The 22,142-nt window shown below is 37.4% G+C and overlaps 2 protein-coding genes across 2 annotated transcripts; one reads left to right on the top strand and one right to left on the bottom strand.

Moving 5' to 3' along the window:
- Positions 1 to 1,317: 1,317 nt before the first annotated feature.
- On the top strand, positions 1,318 to 4,164 carry LOC143029716 (anti-lipopolysaccharide factor-like). The gene is made up of 4 exons (XM_076192575.1): positions 1,318 to 1,586; positions 2,644 to 2,708; positions 2,897 to 3,030; positions 3,788 to 4,164. The coding sequence occupies exons 1-4, from the start codon at positions 1,530 to 1,532 to the stop codon at positions 3,901 to 3,903; spliced, it is 372 nt and encodes a 123-aa protein (XP_076048690.1). The 5' UTR covers positions 1,318 to 1,529; the 3' UTR covers positions 3,904 to 4,164.
- LOC143029715 (transmembrane protein 98-like) lies at positions 3,909 to 18,854 on the bottom strand. Its single transcript, XM_076192574.1, has 6 exons — positions 18,615 to 18,854; positions 16,275 to 16,476; positions 15,719 to 15,840; positions 12,838 to 12,950; positions 12,006 to 12,209; positions 3,909 to 5,915 (listed from the first exon to the last, which is right to left on the bottom strand). The coding sequence occupies exons 2-6, from the start codon at positions 16,415 to 16,417 to the stop codon at positions 5,832 to 5,834; spliced, it is 666 nt and encodes a 221-aa protein (XP_076048689.1). The 5' UTR covers positions 16,418 to 16,476; positions 18,615 to 18,854; the 3' UTR covers positions 3,909 to 5,831.
- Positions 18,855 to 22,142: the final 3,288 nt, after the last annotated feature.

Genomic DNA, 22,142 nt, shown 5'->3' with positions numbered 1-22,142 from the left:
AGGGAAATAGCTGTCGACCACGAGTCCAACACGTGATCCAAGACCAGGGTGAATCACACACACACGAGATAAAGGTTTTTGTTTCTTATCTACTCGTTGTGACCTTTATCAGAGAGCGGAAATTGTTGTGAAACGCTACAACTCATAAGATGCGTGTGGCCACTCCACAACGAACAGTCCTAACGAATGTGAATAACTAAATCGTCTAAGTAGTGTTCTTTTGCCTCAGAGAAAATAATTAAGATTCTAAGACTGATTGCATGACTTTAATGAAGAGTCCGTCTGTTATCAACCAACTATATAGATCATTAGTCCGTCCACTTTTGTAATATATTGTAACCGTATGGTCGCCGAATATTAAAGACACCGACAGATTGGGAAAAGTACAGCGGCGAATTGACAACATCAATTGATGAAATTTTCGCAGAATACGAACCAAACGAGAAATAACGGTCTCAAGCTGTCAGGACGTACTGCACGATCTGGAAGTGGGTAGAAACAACTTCGCCAACCGTGTAGTCAACAAATGGAGTAAACTTCCTGCAGAGAGACAGTGCCATGTAGTACGGTTCGAGGTTTTAAGAGACATTTAGATAAACACCAAGTAATATGCCTCTCAATTGTTTGCGTTTCTTATTTATTTATTTCTACTTTCAACTATCTTTTCTAAGTATCCAACCTATTAATGGATCAAAATATCTTATGTCTGTACGTTCTTCCTATGTAAACCTATGTAATCTTACTGCAACTTTATGAAATCACTTTCGTTGTAATATTTGTCATTTCTACTGGTTCAGGCCTTTCAGTCAAATGAATAAGACCATTCGACGTAGACTAGAACAATAAAGTGTGAATTAAAACCCCTTCAGTCCAAAGACGACAATCTACAAAAAGAAAAAACAATAATACGTGTTCTCTGTGCCCTATAGTGGAAATACCTTATCTTTTATTCATTACTCGAATTCTAAATGAAGAAGTTGAGGAATATGGAAATGTAAATCGTTATTGGTATGACATTCCTTCTGCGCATCAAGAAATAAGAGATGGGAAAGTTTGGCTGTAAGAAGTGATTCACAGAACACAAACTTATTAGAGTCAACGTGGGGATTTCCTCTCATAGTGCTTCCCTTAACTTAGCGGTCACTAAAACTCAACAATCAACACAATCCCGCCAAAAGTGTCCCATCGTCTATCTATATGTCATCGTTAAAAAAAATCCAAGAGAGCAAAACATGTTTAGGTCATTCTTATTCCCCAGTCTATCGCATTTTCTCAAAACAATTCCCATTCCCATCGTTTATTATATATTTTCTCCTTCTTTATGGATTGCCTTAGTGACCGAAATATTAAGATTTTAAACGATGATCTGTGAGTGTGATAACTGAACTGACTCTTTTACGATGACGTCATCACGCTTGGTAACGAGTATCCCCACTGCATATAACAAAGCTGCCACATGAAGAAGGATCATAGTTGCGGCAACTTCAGCACACTCACAGAAGCAGAAGACAAACTCTATTGCGAACAGGATGAAGCATCACGCGTTCTTAGGGCTACTAGTGTCTTTTGCTGTCCTTGGTCCTCAGGTACGTTACCCTGTGTTATTGATTTCATACCTAATTATTTTATTTATGTTTTTGTAGGATAGGAATCAATATTATGTATCAAACTTATCCTTATATTTTTGTAATGTAAAATAGTTTAGGAGCTCAAATGGACTGCGACAACGTGTTGGTGCCTCAATAGAGAATAGGCAGGAAATAAATGAGTGATAAAAAGGAATGCAGGAAGTGAAATAGACATAATAACTTCAGAGAATCCGTATTAGAGGGAATACATAAAAATTGCGAGATTTGTTTTTAGTAAAATGGTTGACTCAATTACATAAAAATTGTGAGATTTGTTATTAGTAAAATGGTTGACATAATTTTCGAATAAGTTGTTCAGAAATCAGTGAAATGATGAATAAGAAATGTACTGACTTCTGTACTTTCAAAGGTTACCGTGCGCATTGTCAACAACTTCAAAATGCAAGCGAACGAATTGATCTCCTGTTATATCAATTTCATCTTGGCTAACGTTGAGATATTGTGTTCAAAACTGAAAAACGAGTGAACAACTGCATGACTAAAGATAGATAAACAAAAAATAAATGAAATAAAATTTCCGCACACTATCTTTTTGTGGTAAAATTGACTGAACCTGGCATAGTTGGCAGCCTTCAGTTGTCCGATTTTTCGACGAGGCAATTTAGTTGTATGTATGTTGTAGTTTGCAACTACTTGACTTCGGTGTACTTACCAACCGAATAAATTCGTTTAGCGTTAGGTTTAAAATCTTTATAATTCTTCTCGAATTCTCCCCCACGCCCCTCCCCGGAGTGTCTTGATGTTCCGACGATGAGGGGGACAGAGCATACTCGTATGTATACATATGCGTATATGTATAGAATAGCCTATTTGTTTTGTTTATGCTAATGTTGGATTATTGTATTCAAGTGTATGATATTACTATTGCTATACATTAGCAAGATTGATATGGAATAAGATATGAGCTCCTCGTAGCGAGAGGCTATAACTGAAAACTAAAAATAAACTATCTGATCCTCTGAATGCACTATGAAATTTTATTCTCTTTACTTAGGTTCAGCTGAACGAAGCCTTTTCCCTGGGGGATTTCAAACCGTTTTTGACATCTCAAGTGCAATCGTAAGTATCCTCCTGTATCCGTTAAACATATAAGTGAATAAACAAACAAATAGTAATAAACGAAACAATTCAATACTTATGATGGCCTACTAAATAAATCCCTTTCACCGTCTTATCAAACTGAGATAATCTTTCGATTATTTTTTTGTTTTGTTTTGATGTGTTTATTCTGTTTCTTTCGTGTGCAGACTCTTCAAGAGCGGTGATATTGAGTTCCTGGGACACTATTGCTTCTACGAAGTGATCCCAAGTTTCTACAGGTGGGAACTCTATTACAAAGCATCAGTGACCTGTCCAGGATTATCGAACATCAGAGGAAAAGGTAAGTTGCATACCTTTACTATTATTATCATTATTATTATTGTTATCATTATCATAATAATTATTATTATCATCAGTTTGTTAAGTGTAGATAGGAAGGCTTATAGGAGGGTTTTGATGGAGAGGATTAAGAGAGGAACAGAGGGAGCAATGGTGAGGAACAGTGTGGATTTAAGACAGGTAGGAGCTGCATGGATCAGATTTATGTGGTAAGGCAGATTGTAAGGGGGAAATAGCCATTGGTATATGTCCAGTATGTATGTATTATTGTTATTGATATTATTATCTTTATTATTATTATTATTATTATTATTATTATTATTATTTATTATTATTATTATTATCATTATTATTATTATTATTATTATCATTACTATTATCATCATTATCATTATTATTATCATTATTATCATTATCATTATTATTATTTATCATTATTGTTATCATCATTATTATTATTGTTATTTTATTATTGTTATTGATGTTGTTATCATTATCATTGAACATAGCAGAGAAGGGAGAGTGGGACAAAAGTAAGCGCTGTAAGTTGTCACAAGATTCCATCCCACTTGACTTGAAAAAAATCACAGTAAACAATTATTTCACAGCATTTACCCATATTTAATAATTTCCTTGAAAACTTGTGGTTTTAGTCATCATGAAAATCATGATAATTTATTTTTTCCATATAGTATATTTTAATAAGTCCTCACACTTTCTTCTGGTTCCTAGTAAACACTAAATTTTTCTTATTTCAGCCAAGACAAGGAGCAAGACTGGCGTGATCAACGACGCAGTGGATAACTACATTGAGCAAGCTCTTGCTCGCAACATCCTCACTCAAGAAGACGTCCGTGAATATCGTGGACATTGATTTAGTTTAAAAAAAAATGGCTTTACAATTCATGATCACGTGACCCAATAAGGAAGAAGTTATGTCAACAAACTCCAAGCATAACCTGTTTCAGGCATTATTTACAAGATGACTTACCGCCTCCTAGATACATCCTTCTCTGGTTCAAGAAATGTGATGTTTTCAAACGTTATTTCATATCCCCTATTCATTCCTGTCTTTCTTGAATATAGCAATACAAAATATATATTTTTAAATAAAATTATATATTAAAAAAGAAAATCATTCTCCTAGACAAATATAATAACCACACAGGACAAAAGGATACTACGTAAGAAAAAATTATTATATCTTGTATGAGTAAAAATTTAATTATATTGAAAATTGTACATTTACGATCCACATTTGCATATTTAGTTTTCTTCTTGCCTCAAGAATGCAAGGACTGAACCTATTTTCATTAGCAACTGGAGACTACACTGTCCCAGTTATGCAAGTCCATTGAGCACATGCTCCTTCAATTCATGGTTTCGCCCCTTAACTAAGCTTAAGAGAGGCCAGGCCATTACAAATTGCTTGTTATGAGATTCGGTAGTGCAATCTCCACGTACAGGCCAGCGGATAGGACGACCATTGAAGTTTTGTATGTATTTATCCAGTAAGTCGACCCTCAAAATAAGGCAGCACCACTTTCATCTATGTGTGTGAACCATCAGACAACTGGCTTAGTAAGAACCCAATCAGCTAAATTTGACAAGCACCAGACAGGTTGTACTAATCAAATCCTGTGTAATGTCACAGTTCTTGAATTGGTTCTTTCAGCAGCTATGTCATTATCTTGCCTTCGGTAAGCTATTACCCAAGTTTCATTTGTTATTACTAAGAGACAAATACCTTTTACCTGTTGGTGTTACCAACGGCTGAACAAATAAACATGTTTTATGTAGCAAAAACATAGGCCAAACCATTCCATTACACTATCATGTTTCAAAAGACTTTCGCTTATCTTGTGTAACAAACCCATAGTTCAACAGTTGTCTGCTTGATATTAGTGGGGTCCTTGGCCAACTAGAGCTGCACCCTATCCTAAAATCCTCCTTGTCTTTAAGCAGAATTATACGTATGACCTTGAAAATAAGGCTTGTTCTTTCATCTAGGCTGAAGATCCCCTTTCCTTTCTTCTTTAGGTATCGAAGAAGCCATGGACTTCGTGTCCCGTGACTGGCGCTGTAGAGCCACAGTTGCCGAAGTGCCAAACCCTTGACGTTGGCGACCAGTTACTATGATCCGCCACTGGAGTCTTCTTTCCAGATCTTATCTTAAGCTATCCATAGACTTTATCCTCTGTCTCCCTTTCGCACGTTTGCTATCTGTCTTAAAACATTAACAACAAAAAAGCAACAACCACTCCTTATTTAAAATTAATATTGGAAGGTGGATAGATACATTCCACACAAATACCTCATCTTATGAAGGTTCTTTCATGAGATTACATGTATGACCGGCTAATATGTTTACTATTAGGGATAACGATGATTAACCTTGCGTTTCCCAACTAGTCACGGAATAACGCAAAGATATACTTTTTAGAGCCACTGTGCAAGAGGAACAGCAGTTTCTGAATGTCACTCTTTATTTGAGTACCAAATAACATTCTCATCTCTGGCCAGCAGTTCATCTTTTGAGCAATGCTAATATATTCAGCTAAACAAGAAGTCTGTCCTCTTTGACTATTCCTCCAATCTTGTAATACTTAAAATCTAGTAGATCAATGACTGAGCACTTGAATTCCAACTAGATAGATTCACTACCCCTAACTCATCGAAACCCGACTTCTTGATAGTCGAACTTCCGAAAGTCACTTTAGTAGATAAAGAAACTCTGCTGTTTCAGAGTAGCATGGCGATTCCTGGATTCCAGCGTCTGGATTCCTGGATTCCAGCGTCTGGTTAGCACTCTGCTCCTTCTCGTGTGGTGTCTTCGGTGAACATCCCCCTGTAAGTCTCGTAGGCCATGGCCGCCTCACGCAGGACCTGTGGGCCAGAAAACGCACTAGGTCAGGATCATGTCTTCATTGGTACAATGTTTCGTTCGATTGAGTTTTATCAAGTAAATGTATGTGAGTTTTACAGAACCGAGCATAAATACCGTTCATGATACAAAGGATTGCAAAGGCGGAGTATGCCGACAGGAGACCTTTTGGTCCATATCTAGGTCGGATGCGAAAAATCCCAATGATAATAATAAATAAATAAATAAAAACTATAATAATGTAAGTATCAAATAAAATACATAAACGCATAGGCACAGTCAAACAACAAACAAAGAGGTAAATAGTAAATAATAATAAACTGATATATAACTAATAATAAATGAGAATCAGACAAATGATAACAAAACAAAACAAATAATATAAAATAGATAATAATCATTACAGCATCTTGCTTAGGTGTTTATCTAAATGATTCTTAAAGCTTCGAACTGAACTACATTTCACTGCCTCTGCAGGAAGTTTATTCCATTCATTAACTACACGGTTGGCGAAGTTGTTTCTACCCACTTCCAAATTGAATCTATTTCTGGATAGTTTGAGACCATTATTTCTTGTCTGATTCTCATTCAGTGTGAAAATTTTGTCACTTTTGATGTCAATTCCCTTTAGAATTTTAAAGACCTGTATCAAGTCACCTCTGAGTCTACGCTTTTTTAGGGAAAACAGATTCATATGTTTTAGTCGTTTGTCATATGATTTATTTTTGATATTTGGAATCAGTTTTGTGGCTCGCCGTTGCACTTTTTCCAATCTGTCAATGTCTTTAATGAGATTCGGTGACCATACGGAAACAGCATATTCCAAACGTGGACGAACTAACGATTTATATAGCTTGTTAATGATTTATGGACTTTTGAAGTCAAAAGATCGCGCAATCAGTTCTAGAATCTTATTTGCTTTCTCAGAAGCTGAAATACACTGCTTGAATGATTTGAGATCGTTACTGATAATTACGCCGAGATCTTTTTCACAATTCACTTTTGTTAACGAATTTCCAAATAACTTGTAATCGTACTTACTGTTGTTTTTACCTAAGTGCATTACCTTGCATTTACTTGTGTTAAATTTCATTAGCCATTTTTCAGACCATTGCTGTAATATATCTAAATCTTCTTGAATATCTAACTGAAAGAGACCATTTGCCATTCTGCACAGTTTTGTATCATCAGCAAATTTGGAAACAGTAGATTTTAGTCCATGGTCTATATCATTTATATATATGTACTATGAATAGAAAATGCCCAAGAACGGAACCCTGAGGAACTCCACTTGTAACATTTTTCCATCTAGAAGTTTTTCCATTTAAAACAACTCTGTTTTCGATCATTCAACCAATTACTAGTCCAACTTAATATACTACCACTTATTCCGTGTGAAGCTAATTTAGCAAGTAGTCTTTCGTGGAGGACGGTATCAAAAGCTTTTGCAAAGTCTACATATATTAAATCTATATTGTTTCTTTTGTCATAACTCGAGATAACTGTGTTGTAGAATTCGAGTAAGTTAGTCACGCAAGAACGTTTCCGTCTGAAACCATGCTGGCTATCATTTATCAAACGGTTACTTTCTAAATGATGTTCGATAGCATCTCTGATGATAGTTTCCATTATTTTTCCTACGATTGAAGTCAAACTTATAGGCCTATAGTTATTAGGTTTCTTTTTGTCACTTTTTTTGAATATGGGAGTAACGTTAGCTAGCTTCCATTCTCTTGGGACATCTCCGGATATGATGGATTTCTTGAAAATAATTTCTAATGGAACAACAATCTCATTTTTCATTTCCTTTAAGATTCTTGGATGCCAACCGTCAGGCCCTGGTGTTTTATTAACTTTGAGTTTATCTATACACCTTTTAATTTTTTCTTTTGTTATATTTACCGTAGTGAGTAAGTTTACCCTAGACTTTTCACAGGTTTCAGTTTGGAGCTCACTTTGAGGTGTTTCGTTTACGAATACCGAGCTAAAATAATTGTTTAAAATATTACACATTCCTTCATTTGAATATTCAGGTTGACCGTCAGCAGATAATAGTGGACCAATGTGACTCCTAACAACCTTTTTATCTCTAATGTAACTGTAGAATTCTTTGGGATTCTCTTTGGATTTATCAGCAATATTCATTTCGTATTATCGTTTTCTTTTTTCTTTTTTTGTATTTTTTAAATCTCTCTGTATTGATACATAACTTTCATAGTCATTAGATGCACCCGAGCACTTATATTTCTTATAAGCCTGTCTCTTTTTAGCAATACTTTTTCAGTTTCTTTGTCGAGCCACTTTGGGTGAGCCTGATTTGAGGGACGTCTGTCCTTAAAAGGAATGTAAGTATGAATCATCTTAGTGAGCGTATTTTGAAATATTTCCCACATCTGATCTACAGGTCTTTCGTTTAATTTTGCCTCCCAATCTGTAAGCTGAAGCCCTGACGCAGTCCTACGAACTGAGCTTTACTGAAATCGGGTATTTTAGAAACACAAATATCTATTCTAATTATTTTTTAGGAGTTTAAATCTAACTAAGTTGTGATCGCTATTTGCAACAGTTTCACCGACTTCTACATCAGTTACCATGCTTTCGCGGCTAGTGACCAATAGATCGAGTAAGTTTCCATGTCTTGTGGGCTCTTTTATATGCTGAACTAAATAATTGTCACAAAGAAAATCAATCAAGCGACTACCAATATGGCCATGTTCAAGGGTCATCCAATCAATGTCAGTAAAATTGAAATCACCCATTATCAATAAATCCCGGTTGCAGAAACTAGACAGCTCTTAAAATAACAATTCGTCGTCTGCTAATGATAATGTCTTTGGCCTATATATTACACCTACATCAATTTTTGTCCATTTGTTTGGGTTAACTCAACCCACAAACTATCATATGCATCCTATTTCACTTTCTCTAAAACACAAGCATGGACATTGTTTTTAACGTAGAACAGAACACCCCCACCTTTCTTGTGGTTTCTATCCTGATGAAAGTGTTTAAATCCCGCAATGTTAAATTCAGCTTCGAACTCTTTACCATTTAACCATGTCTTGGTTATTCCCATCATATCGAGATTTTCGCTTTTGACATACGCCTGTATTTCTTGAAAATTGTTCATAATCCTACGAGATAAAGTACATGGTTTTAAGAAACTCGTGATTATTTCTTTTTGACACATTTTGAGTTTCAATATCATGTCCTACATTATAATTTTGTTTTTTATTAACACCTTGCTCTATATTATTATTTTGTCCTTCATTGACATTCAATGCCTCATTAACATTTCTCCCATCAAAATTAACATTTCCCCCATCACGGACATCTGATCTCTTTTGTACACTTTGTCCCCCTACGTCACCGCGATTCACACCGGCCTCCCGTCGTTCATTGACATTCTGTCCGGCATCCTTTCCTAAAATCATATTTTGTCCTCCAGTGACTTTATATCCTACCGTGATATTTTTCCTCCACTATACATCCCATCGTGATCTTTTGTCTTCCACTGTCATTACATTCCATCGTGATATTTTGGCCTTCATTGACATTCTGTCCGGCATCCCTTCCTAAAATTATATTTTGTCCTTCACTGACATTATATCCTACCGTGATATTTTCTCCAGTATCATTACATCCCATCGTGATATTTTGCCCTCCACTATCATTACATGCTATCGTGATCTTTTGTCTTCCACTATCATTACATCCTATCTTGATCTTTTGTCCTCCACTGTCATTACATCCCATCGTGACATTTTGTCCTTTGACCTTACATCCTAATGTAACATTTCGTCCTCTACCGACATTATATCCTGAAATTATATTTTGTCCTATACTGGCATATTGTTCTACATTAATGCTATATTCTACTCTGTTTTCCCAAGTACACTCTAGTTCCCCTTCCCTTTGGGCTTCTACCCCAAAAAAGGAACTAGTTCATTACAAACTCCCACAATGAGGTTTGTAAGAACATCTTTGCCTCTGCGGGTAAGGTGGATCCCATCAGAAGCGTAAAGGTCATGGCGCCTAGAAAAGAGATACCAAGGATCAAGAAAGGGGTATCCCAATTGTGTGCACAACTGCGATATCCTATCATTGATCCCTATGGCTCTACTGTTCCAACACGAGCCTGCGTAGGTCCTCGGTATTATCCCACAGACTACGTGACGTTCCTTCATCTCCTGAAGGAGGACCTTGTAATTCCGAACAAGTTCCTCTGTCTCACCCTACCTACATCGTTCCTCCCCGTATGAACAACCATAACCGTGTTCGTCCGTCCTTGCTCCCTGATGGACTGGGCACAATCGGTGATCCCACGGCCCGGTTGACATACAAGCTTGCAACGTCGTTTAGTCTTCCGCTGCATGATGTCGTTATAGCCTCGCACCATGGAGTCCCCCACCACCAAGAACTCATAATTTTCAGGCACTTCATCCTCCAGCAGAGCAAAACGATTGGCTAGAGCCAGCGGTTGCTCCACAGGGCACACGCCTACCGAACGCGGGCTCGACAAACGGGACCCCGCGGAGCGCCACTCGCTCACGGCAGTGTCAGAAGGTGAAGAAGTGGAACGCTCTTTGGGTTGTGGGGAGAGCACTCCTGAGAATACGAATTTCCTCCTCACACATCCTGAGACGGTCCTCCAGGTCCACACAACCTTCACAAGCCATTTCGCTCCTCCTTTAGCAATCCAAACGGCAAAGAGAAAATACAAATCAACAAAAGAAATCAAAGCGGTCTCTAATAAACTAAATACACGAATCTTAGTCTGCTTGCCTTATACTATTTCTCTTACCTTTGGAGTACAGTAACAGAATATTGTTTTGAATATAGAACACTACACTTTATCTTATATCTGTAACTGTATAGTGCTATACGTATACAATTACAAAAATACAACAAAATCACTTAACACTATTCGGAGATATAAATTTCACAGGTATTTGCTAGCTGGTGTCTGAGCAGAAAAACGAACTCTGGCTGAGGTCACGGAGCAGACTGAAGCTGAGGTCACGGAGCAGACTGAGCTGAGGTCACGGAGCAGACTCACAGAAGATAATGGTGATGATGTTGATGGCGATAGCGGTAGTAATGATGGTGGTGGCGATGATGGAAGTCATGCCGATGATGGAAGTCATGACGATGATGATGACGATAATGAGAAAAGGGTGGAGGAATATGATGGATAAGAGGAGTAGATGGAGGAGGAAAGCAAGTTAGTAAGATAGGGAATTTGGAGTGTTATAAGACCTATGTATAAATAATCACGTATCTGAATCCATCTTATCCACTCACTGGTGATGAATTATTACAAGTATAACTTAACATGTATTCTTCTTAAGAATATTTTCATCAAAAACAAATATGAACTAAACTTTTAACTTCCTCAGGTTATCGTTTTTTGTTAGCTGCACAAAATTGATTTAAAATTCTGTTTTTTTTAATTACTTGTTCAGAAACTATAATGAAAAACGAGCTGTAATTATGTGTGTGTAATGTATTTCGTAAGGGATTTAATATTACTTTGATTTATTGGCCTGTATTGCGAAAAGGTTGTCATAAGCATAAGCCATTTTTCATACTCATGATGTCACAAAGATATACTTTTGCTCGAGTTCACAACATTGAATTTTGATTATATAAAACCTAGGGTATGCCTAGCTTATGGTGAATATTTCATATTTACACATTCATTTTCGTTGAAGACATTTAAATCTGACCCATAATATATCAGAACTAAGTAAATAAACACCCTCCGTTGTTGAATACTTAATATACTTTCATATGTATAACAACAAGGTAGAGTTGCACAGCTCTGATCATTTGATACTTAATACATCTTATATACAGTGCTCCCCTAATGATAAGGACTTCTGTGAAATTTTCTTTATCTATATAGTAACATGATATAATTCCACAGCTCTGATATATCATGGTTCAGGTTTGATTATCCACAATACTCGTACTTCACCTATTATCCACATTATAAAACTCCTAAGGCCGTAAGATGAACTATATCTCCCAGGGTCGTTTTCAGGGCTTAAACACGGATTTTGTTGGTGAACCACAGAGACATCACCTACCCCAAGGTGCGCATCCATCTCGGCGAGCGGTTCTTGGAAGGCGCGATGGTGGGTGGCCTTCGGGGTGTAGGCGCGCGTGTGCCAAGCCAACAGGGTCGTGGTCAGGACGAGAGCGGAGCACCGGGCCTCCAGGAGGCGAGGGTCCAAGGGGGGATACATGGCTCTGGCCACAGCGTCAATCCGGGGCGACAGTCGACGGGTAACCTGGATTTGATGCAGTGTTGGTCAGAGGAATGGGATACGGAGACAATGTTTAGTCTAATGCGTACCCGGAACTTATGCAAGATCTTAATGAAATGTATTTATTTGTTTTTACAAATATTAAAAAATGTGGAAATTAAGAAGTGAACGTACATCAACACAGGCAACTCCAGAACTAAAAATGATGAATAATCAACTTCACTAATAAAAACAAGTATGAAACGTAAACGTTCCACAGGAAGGTAAAAAATAACAGTAATAGTAATAGTAATAGTAAGTAATAGAAATAATAATAATAATGATAATAATAATAATAGTAATAATAATAATAATAATAATAATAATAATAATAATAGTAATAATAATGATAATAATAATGATAATGATAATAATAATAATAATAATAATAATAATGATAATAATAATAATAATAATAACAATAATAATAATAATAATAATAGTAATAATAATAATAATAATAATAATAATGATAATAATAATGATAATAATAATGATAATGATAATAATAATAATAATAATAATAATAATGATAATAATAATAACAATAATAATAATAATGATAATAATAATAATACTGAAAGAAATGGGACTGTCATTAATTTGAACTTACATCCACAATCTCTGAGAGCCTGTCCTTCTGCATGGGGGACATGGTGGTAGTGACCAGGTGCTCCGTGAGTTGGTGGCACAGCTTCAGGATGGCCAGGCAGTGCGGGATTAGACCTGGGAAAGTAATTCATCCCTATAATCTTGGACCACGTGCTGGGCTTATGATCGAGAGCAGCGATCTCATATATAGAAGGGTCAAGGTAAGGGAAGGGAAGAGAAGGAAAGGAGGGCTGACTAGTAAGGATCTCAATTTGTGTGAGAGAATTAGTTGCTAATTTTTCTTTTTTGAGCTCCAAAATGGAGCCAAATTCTGTCAGGGAAGAACGGTGAGATATGACAGTTTGGTAGGCTACAACGGAAATATGAATACATTGACAAATATATAAAAACTGTAAACTAATTAGTAAATGAATAAATAAATAGGTATAAGATAGACAAATAAATGAACCAACCAATCAATCAATCAATTAAACAATAAAAAGTAAATCTAAATAAAGAAATCAAACAGTCGAAAGTCGATATAGACAAATAAGTAAATGAATAAATAATATATTCATTCACTTATCTACCTGTTTATTAGTATCGATTTACTCATTCACATAGCTACTCATTCCTTAATTCACTTACTTATTTATTAATCTATCTATTCATTTATCTATCTTTTCATTAATTCATTTATTTATTTATTAATCCACTTATTTTCTATTCCCTAGTTCCTTTCCAAGAGCGATTTGATGTTTATCAACTCCAGATGTTTAAAGGGGGAGGTCTAACGGTTCGTCGAACGCGGTTCGACAGACAGTGATGTGTGAACGTGTGAACGGGATATTCGGTTGTCGAACACGTTGGTTAAACCCCAAATACTCCGTTCATACGTTCACACATAACTTTAAACACGTGTCTGTCGAACCGCGTTCGACGAACCTTCTAAGACAGCTTCTACGCTAAGCTCAACCTGAGGAATCTGCTTATGACCTTGGGTTCATGCCAATACCAAAGTAATCATCTTTTTTACCTTAAACATTTCGTAATAATTTTTGTTTTATTATTTCGATAACTATTTTGTATTCTAATTACTTAATACTCAATATCTTGTCTTTTCGTATCACTATTTTCTATAACTTGTTCTGATGTTAGATACCCATGTTCGGGTTAGTTTGGCGTAAAACTAGAAACTACAGGAGTGCGAGCCGCCGAGAGTTCTAGAAAAAGGTTGACACAGTTCTAGAAACCTCAAGACACGTTTCGTCCGCTGGCCCATTAGCAAAAACAACAACGGCGACAATGACAACAACAACACCTCTCTGCCCAGAGGAAAGCATAAAACCTTTTAAGGAAAACAAATAAATGGCGGGAATTGGGTAGCATGCAAGCATTGCATTCCTTCTCGATGGGTTTCTTCAATGATTTAGGCCCTGTTGTTCACTCTAGCGGTTTGAACCACGGCGGTTCAATTACACTGTAAGTCAGTGGAGGCGTTCGGACACAACCGCGCAGTTTTTCCTTGACTATGCGGTAATGCCGCGGTTTTCGCGCGGTTCAGACTGCTAGTATGAACAGGGTCTTAGGTTTCCTTCGTCGAGTTCGGTAACGTACTAATCTAACCTAACCTAATCTAACAAGATCTTCTGTGGCATACTTTCAAGATTTGTTATGTCACGTGGGATGGACGAACCAGTCAAAACATTGTTAGAAAAAAAAAAAATAAATAAAAAAAAATAAAACACCCTAAGTACACTGGGAAGGAATCGTCCCTGAATAAAAAGGGACCCGAATGAAAAGAAATCTGTTTTTACGTGAGAAACTCGATACTGCAACCCAATTGCCCTGTTGTAAACATGTTCTACGTCTATGTGCATGCGTGTTTTTTTTTTCTCTCTTTTTCAAGATCTACGCTTGTTAGCCTAGTCAGGAATGTCGTCGATTTTTTTTTCATTCGTCGAAAACGTCGACTCGTTCCCCACCCACTCCCGAAAGTCGACGAGAAATGACTGTAGCGATGATTTTGTTTTGCTGAGGCCAGACGATTTTATTCAGCGACGAGAAAATTTTGGTCCAAAAGAGACTAAAATGTTTCTGTTAACTCCAAACGATCTTATTCGCCTTAAGAAAACCTCTGGTCTCCTAAAAAAAAAAAAAAAAAAAAAAAAAACTGACTTTTAAAACCTTTCGTTAATCTAAGCGAACGCCTTTTTTCCATTAGAACAGTGGTTTCCAAACTAGGCACCGCGCCCCTCCAGGTAGTGGTGAAGAGGAAACAAGGGGAGCGCGAAGTCATCTGCTCAAAAATCATTGTTTGATAAGAATGATGAAAGCATTCCAAAAACAAGTATCTGCCGTTACATACGTGCAAAGTATAATTGAATTAGTTTCTGTAACCCATTTTCTACTAAGATATTACTAGAAAACATATAAATGAAAAAATATATATAATTTCATATAGATAAAAAAAGGTGGGGGGGGCATGCGGGTCTGCTGGAAGCAAAATTGGGTGTCATATAAGATAGCTTGGAAACCACTGGATTAGAACGTAGAATCTTACTTGGTTTACTTGGCTTTATCTGGCTTACTCGGTTATCTATAACATCATTGGTAATTTTCATCAGTATAGACAATGAAGTCAGTTAAATTCATCTTTCTAAATGTAGAAGGTGGTCACCAGGGTTGGCGAAAGTTTTGGAAGTACGGTTCTATGATTACCCTCTTTAACGAGGAGGATGAGAGAGAGAGAGAGAGAGAGAGAGAGAGAGAGAGAGAGAGAGAGAGAGAGAGAGAGAGAGAGAGAGAGAGAGAAAGAGAGAGAGGAGAAACCTTCCCGAAGAGAGAACTTCCTGAACTTCGATAACTGACGAAGAGAGAACTTTGGGACCTCATGAACTCACCAGTGGCGTCGTCCACCCACTGCGTGTCCTTGAGGATCTTGTCGATCTGCGGCGCAAGTTTGACATCATCCAGTTCGACCTCACTCCAGACATCTCCGCCGTTGATGAGTCGTACTTCGGGTCTGAGGACGAAGAAAGAAGACGAAAACTTCAAATAAAAACGCTACTGATTTAATGAGCTTCGGAGAGCCCTCCTTTCCAGCGGGAAGTGTAATGACCTGGAGACGTTCCTGAACCATCTGAATGGCAAAGCAAGTTTTTCTTTATTTTTATCCTCTTGTATGGGAGAATTATTTTATAGATGTTAGGAATGTGTATTAGATGATGGACATGCCATTAGACAAATTTGATTCACAGGTTTCCACTGTAGGTAATCGTGACGAAAATATTCACATCTAAGGGGAAGAGTAAAGGGGAGGGCAGGACCATTCTCATTGCTACATCGATAGTCTTTAGTTGAGTCGGAAAATCGGATATTCGGATAGTCTGGAACCTACGCTTCAGATCGTATAATCACTTTCCTAACCTCACAGTGTCCAAGACATGAAAGCCTCACCTAGTCTCCAGATTGGAGAAGAGACTTGGGTTGTTATTGACGGCTCTCCGGTAGCAGACAAGAACGAGTGCCACTAGGGAAGCGAGGAAAACGGCGGCCAGCACCCCGAGGGCGACAGCCACAATGGGCTCCACGACCTCCATGGGGTCGTGACGTCACGTTGTTGGTTCGTCTTCTTCCCCACTGGAGAAGACCAGGTATTCTGGAGAAAAAGAGCCTTAACATATTACGGGTTGATGCATGCTTACAATTAAAATATTATCATAACGCATGCAAGACTATGGGGATGAAAACCCATAATGCATTATTGTCAATGCATGTTTGCAACTAAAATATTATCATAATGCGCGCAAGACTGTGGGGATGAAGACACACAATGCATTATTGCCAATGTATGCTTGCAACTAAAATATTATCATAACGCATGCGAGACTTAGGGATGAAAACACAAAACGTATTACATGTCAATGCATGCCTCCGAGGCTATGGGAATGAAGACACATAATGCAATGCTGTCAATGCATGCTTGTAACTAAAATGTTATCATAACGCATGCCAGACTATGGGGATGGAGACACATAACACATTACAGGTTACTGCATGCTTACAACAAAAATATTATCAGAAAGAAGAACATTGGGTTTACGTATCAGGTCGTGAAGGCTGGTTTGAAAAGGAATAGAAATACTTCCACCTGACGCTATCGCATTTACAGTTCTTAGTTTTAAAGATTAAATTAGAAGAGAATTTAAACTTTATAATACGATGTCGTCCACAGATTTTATTCTGGTTGGTGTCAGATTATTTTTCTTTGTTTCAGATCAAACGAATGAATCTGAGACTAACCCGATTGGTCCCTACGCTGTTATGACGTCCTTGAAATATTTTGTTCAGGTCAATTCCAGTCAATTTTGTATATAAAAAATATCCATGTCTTATTAATCATCTTCGATACGAAAGCCACCCTCTAGCTGATTACAATCTTGGTGTAATTTTTGTTTTCCTGACACCGACTTTTTTCTTTCATCGTTTTCTTATTTATTTTCAGAACTTAGGCTAACCTAAACCAACCAAAAGTAACGTAACTTAATCTAACCTAAACTAACCTCGTCAACCACTCTGGATATGCTGACAGCAAAATTTGCTTTGGTGTCGGGAAAACAAAAACGATCCGAATCTTATAACGCTTGGCAATATGATAAGTGTGTCGTCGTTGAGGGAGAAGAATCAATATACTTTTGGATCTTTAAGCAGATTGTGAAGTTCAATAACCTCGTTTGGCGTTGAAGGGGTCAAGGGCTGTATTTTTTAAACCTTTCGCCAGACCTGTGGAAGCTTTGCACAAAAAGTAGAATATTTAATTGTTAAAAAAATTCAATATTACAATGTTCAGAATACAGTTATTTGCTGACACAGAATCCTCAATGGTACAAATGCAACTGTAATGTTAACCCGAACAAAATAGGTAAAGTTAACTGATCAAAGTTAACTATAGGCAATCACGAGGTTTAACCCAAGGACCAGAGGGTGGGGTCCCCCGTTCAGCTGAATAAAATAATCTGAAGACAGCCAGGATAATGGTAAATATCGAGCTTAAGTTCTTAAATGGTGATCCATTTCATACTGAAAATATACATATTCATTTCATTTTGGCTTCCACCAGGCGATTTCAGTCGAAGGGTTAATCTCCATCGTGACGAGGGTTAGCCCTAACTGATTGGAATCTACTGGTGTTATCAAGAAAAGCGTTTGAAAGTAGTCCACCTCTGTAATTTGCTTCTGGACGCCTGAACAGTTACGTCTGTCTGTGGGTTATCCTTGTTTATTTTATTTGGTCATTTGGGTGTTTGTTTCTTTGTTTTATCTTATTTATAATTAACTAATTTTTATTTCAATTTTCTTACTTATGTATGTATCTATCAATCATTATTTTTTTTTTAATTTATTCATTTACTTATCTATTTACTTATTTATTTGTATATTTTTGCATCTGACCTTGTTATGGACCGAAATGTTTCCTGTCAATATGCTTTACCATTGTCACCCCTTGTAGCTCATTATTAACCCGTGTAAACCCATGATATACGTTCCCATCCTGAAGCGAGTGTATAATGGAATAAATTTAATTACTTCGTTACTCTGGCGGGCTTCGGATGAATGAAATCATCTGGTCACTTTTTGAACTGAATCAAATTTGTAAGCGTCAGGTAGAATTAATATCTAAAGTAAGTCACTGGTGGTCCAGATTATTTCCTCTGCCGAATAAGATCGCCTGACAACAGCTAGAATAAACATGCTAAAGCCCAATACGGGTCACAATTGGGTTACAATTCTACGTACCTTGTTTGTTGCTCTCTCTCTTTCCACTAATATCCAATCCACTCTACTGCACCGAGTAACTGACACGTAGGAAGTGTCAGACAATGCTATTAAGGGCTGACACCCTTCACTGTGTCAGTGTGACACTCAGCTCCCTCCTTCAGGTGATCCTTTGCTGACGGGAGGTGATGCTGAGTTGACTACTTGCATCAGCATCACAACACAACCAATCCTGACACGCCTCCCGGGCGTGCAGGGGTACCAACCCGCCGATACCCAACACAACTGTTCCAACGTACGGGAATCTAGTTGGACATGGCCGTTACAGGAAAATTATCGATTGTATTTTAAAAAAGTATATAATGATTTAAATGCGAAGATAAATTTGTCTTCTGGGAGGAACTTAGGATATCTATAGTGGATATAAAATAATATATGATTGTGTCCTGAGCAATTCGCGACACCTGTGTATGTTGGTACGCCTACTACTGCCCAGGTCTCACAGTGTGATGATGACAGATCAACATGTACTTTCATTTTATTCTCTTCCTCTGACAGGGTGCTCAAAACAAAACCTTCTTTACTTCCACATGCTAATAATCTCCAGTTATATCCACAGTTGCATAAATAAGAAGTAAGGTGATTGGAATTGGTTCAAAGCTTGGGATAGACTCCCTGGGATCAGTTGTACAGATCAGGCTGGTTGGCTGACCTCTGCATATGCTTCCTGCATCCTACGCATTTTTTCCTCCCGAGTAGCCAAGGGATGAAAAACACACAATATAAACTCAATGAAGTATCAATAAATTTAATAAATATATTCTTGCTATGCACAAGAAATTATTCATATATCAATAAATCACATTAAATTAATTTTTGTATATGTAGTATATTCTGGTATATTCTATAATATAATGTATCTGGGCACTTATACAGAGCTATGTATTTCATATATTAATGTCGGTCCTTTACATTTTCTTTATTTGTGTGAATGGAGAAAACTAAAATGTTTATGGATAACTATGGTATATTTCTCTTATCACATGGCCGTGTCGTATTTGGGAGATTTGTTGATACTAAAACCAAATGATTTTTATTCATCTGTGAGGGGATTTTTTTTATTGTATTTAGCTCTGAAGTGAATTTAGTTTCCATTATTATTATAGATCCTGGTATCCGATTGCAAGCAGATAACACAGGCTGGTGCTTGTGATTATGGTCTTAGTGACCACAGGCTCATATATTGTACTAGGAAGGCTAGGAAGACGACTTAAGATCAGCACAACACAGTGAAGCTTCGTTCCATGAAGCATTACTCACGGGAACAGATTGTAGATGAACTGGGTAGGGCAGACTGGTCGCTAGTACTAAAATGTTCTGATGTTTATGAGGCTTGGACTAATTTTAAGTGCACATTTCTTACTATTATTGACAGAGTAGTGCCTCTCAAAGAGATACGAATAAAGCAGTGGACGGAACCATGGATGACAAACGAAGTGCTGGGTTTGATTAGAGATAGAGACAGATTTATTGCAAGATTTAGGAAAACTAGAAACCAGGAGGACTATAATGGCTATCTACACTATAGGAATCAGGTGAAATATTGGAAGGAAAAAGCAAAAGCTGATTATTGTACTAACATGGTTAACCAGAACAAGAACGATCCAAAGAAGCTTTGGCAAACTCTGAAGAACCTGGAAGCTCACGCTAAGCCTAGTAACAAAGCGGACATGACAGGATTCATGATTAACGACGAACTTAATTCTGACAAGAACACCATAGCTAACCACTTCAACTCCTTTTTCACAACCATAGCCACTAAACTAGTAAAATCCCTCCCAACGGGTTCTGGGAAGTTTGGGCTGGGGTACGTTCAGGAGTACTATAAAGATAAGTCCACAAAATGTTTCCAACTACATCAGACCACCCAAGAAGAAGTTTTTAAATTATTGGCTAATACAAGTGCCAATAAGGTTACAGGGTTAGACGATATTCCTGCGAGGTTTGTTAAAGATGGGACCATAATTATAACTCCTCCAATAACTCACATAATAAATTTGTCTCTCAGTTCAGGATCTATCCCAAACGACATGAAAAGGGCTCGGGTAACACCTCTTTATAAGAAAAACGCAAAAACTGAGGCAGGAAACTACAGGACTGTTTAAATTCTAGGTATTATTTCCAAAGTTTTGGAACGTATCGTATACAATCAGTTAGATACCTACTTCAGGGAAGGTAATTTACTATGTGACATGCAATCTGGTTTTAGATCAAACTACTCAAAAAACACCAGCTTAATATACTTTTACGATCTGATGAAACAGGAATGTGACAGAGGTAACTACACGGTTTTAGTTTTGTTGGACCTACAAAAGGCATTTGACATTTATTTAAAAAACCTCAGGCATTAGGAATGGCGAATATTGGCTGGTTCAAGTCCTACCTCACGGGACGCAAACAACTTGTACAGGTAAATGGAGCCTGCTCAGGTGACAGAGGGATAATTTGTGGTGTACCACAATGTTCAATTCTGGGGCCGCAACGACATGCTAGGTGCGGTGAACTGTAAGTTACTGCTCTATGCAGATGACTGCGCACTAATTGTCCCAGGTAGGGACCCAGTTGAAGTAGAGGAAGCCCTGAGTGTTGAACTGTCATCAGTCCAGGACTGGCTCATAGATAACAAGCTGTCTTTACACCTTGGTTAAACTAAAGTATTGTCTTTGCATCCAAACCTAACCTTAGGAAACAGCGCTGTGTACAGGTCAGATGCGAGGGTAATGTCTTGGAGTCAAAACAAGAGGTAAATCTTGGAATACCCTTAGATCAGTCCCTCTCAGGGAATGCCTTAACGGATAAGATTGTATCCAAGTACTCACATAAGGTTAATTTTTCTACAGAAAGGCCAGAAATTTTGATATGGAGACAAAGAAGCTTCTGGTCTCGGCCCTGATACAGCATCACTTTGATTACGCTTGTAGCTCTTGGTACAATAGTCTGAGCAGAATAAAAACAGTCTCAGCTACAGGTTACACAAAATAAGATCATTAGATTCATGCTAAATTTACCTCAACGTAGTCATATTAACATAGAAGAATTTAGCAGAGTAGGAATGTTACCTGTAAAATATCGTGTCCAGCAGCTGAAACTAAACCAGGTTTACAATGTTCATAATTCTGCTCCTTCATATGTGAGCTGTAATTTTACGTTATCTGCTGAGAACCGAACCCGGAACAGTCAAGGGTCTTTTACTGTACCTCATATAGGCTCCTTCACCAAAAACAGCTTTCACTTCACAGGAGTTCAACTATGAAACTCACCACCTATGCCAATTAAGCAGTCAAATAGCAAGGTTACTTTTAAGAAAAAAAGTCAAGGACTACTATATGTCTCAGCTATGGAGCGAGAACAGCCTTGATTTTATGTACTACTAGCCTAGTGAGGGTACTAGACTCCATGAGTAATACCATCCAAAACTGCGTTCACTCATAACTGTTCTGACCTTCATTTTATGTTCTTCGGAGGTTTGGCGTAGTATAACAATGTTTG

The sequence above is a fragment of the Oratosquilla oratoria genome, chromosome 11 (assembly GCF_046742065.1).
Source record: "Oratosquilla oratoria isolate Oo_2021 chromosome 11, ASM4674206v1, whole genome shotgun sequence".
Classification (NCBI taxonomy): domain Eukaryota; kingdom Metazoa; phylum Arthropoda; class Malacostraca; order Stomatopoda; family Squillidae; genus Oratosquilla; species Oratosquilla oratoria.
The sequence above is the reverse complement of the archived record's forward strand: the minus strand, read 5'-3'. Positions and strand labels throughout refer to the sequence as shown.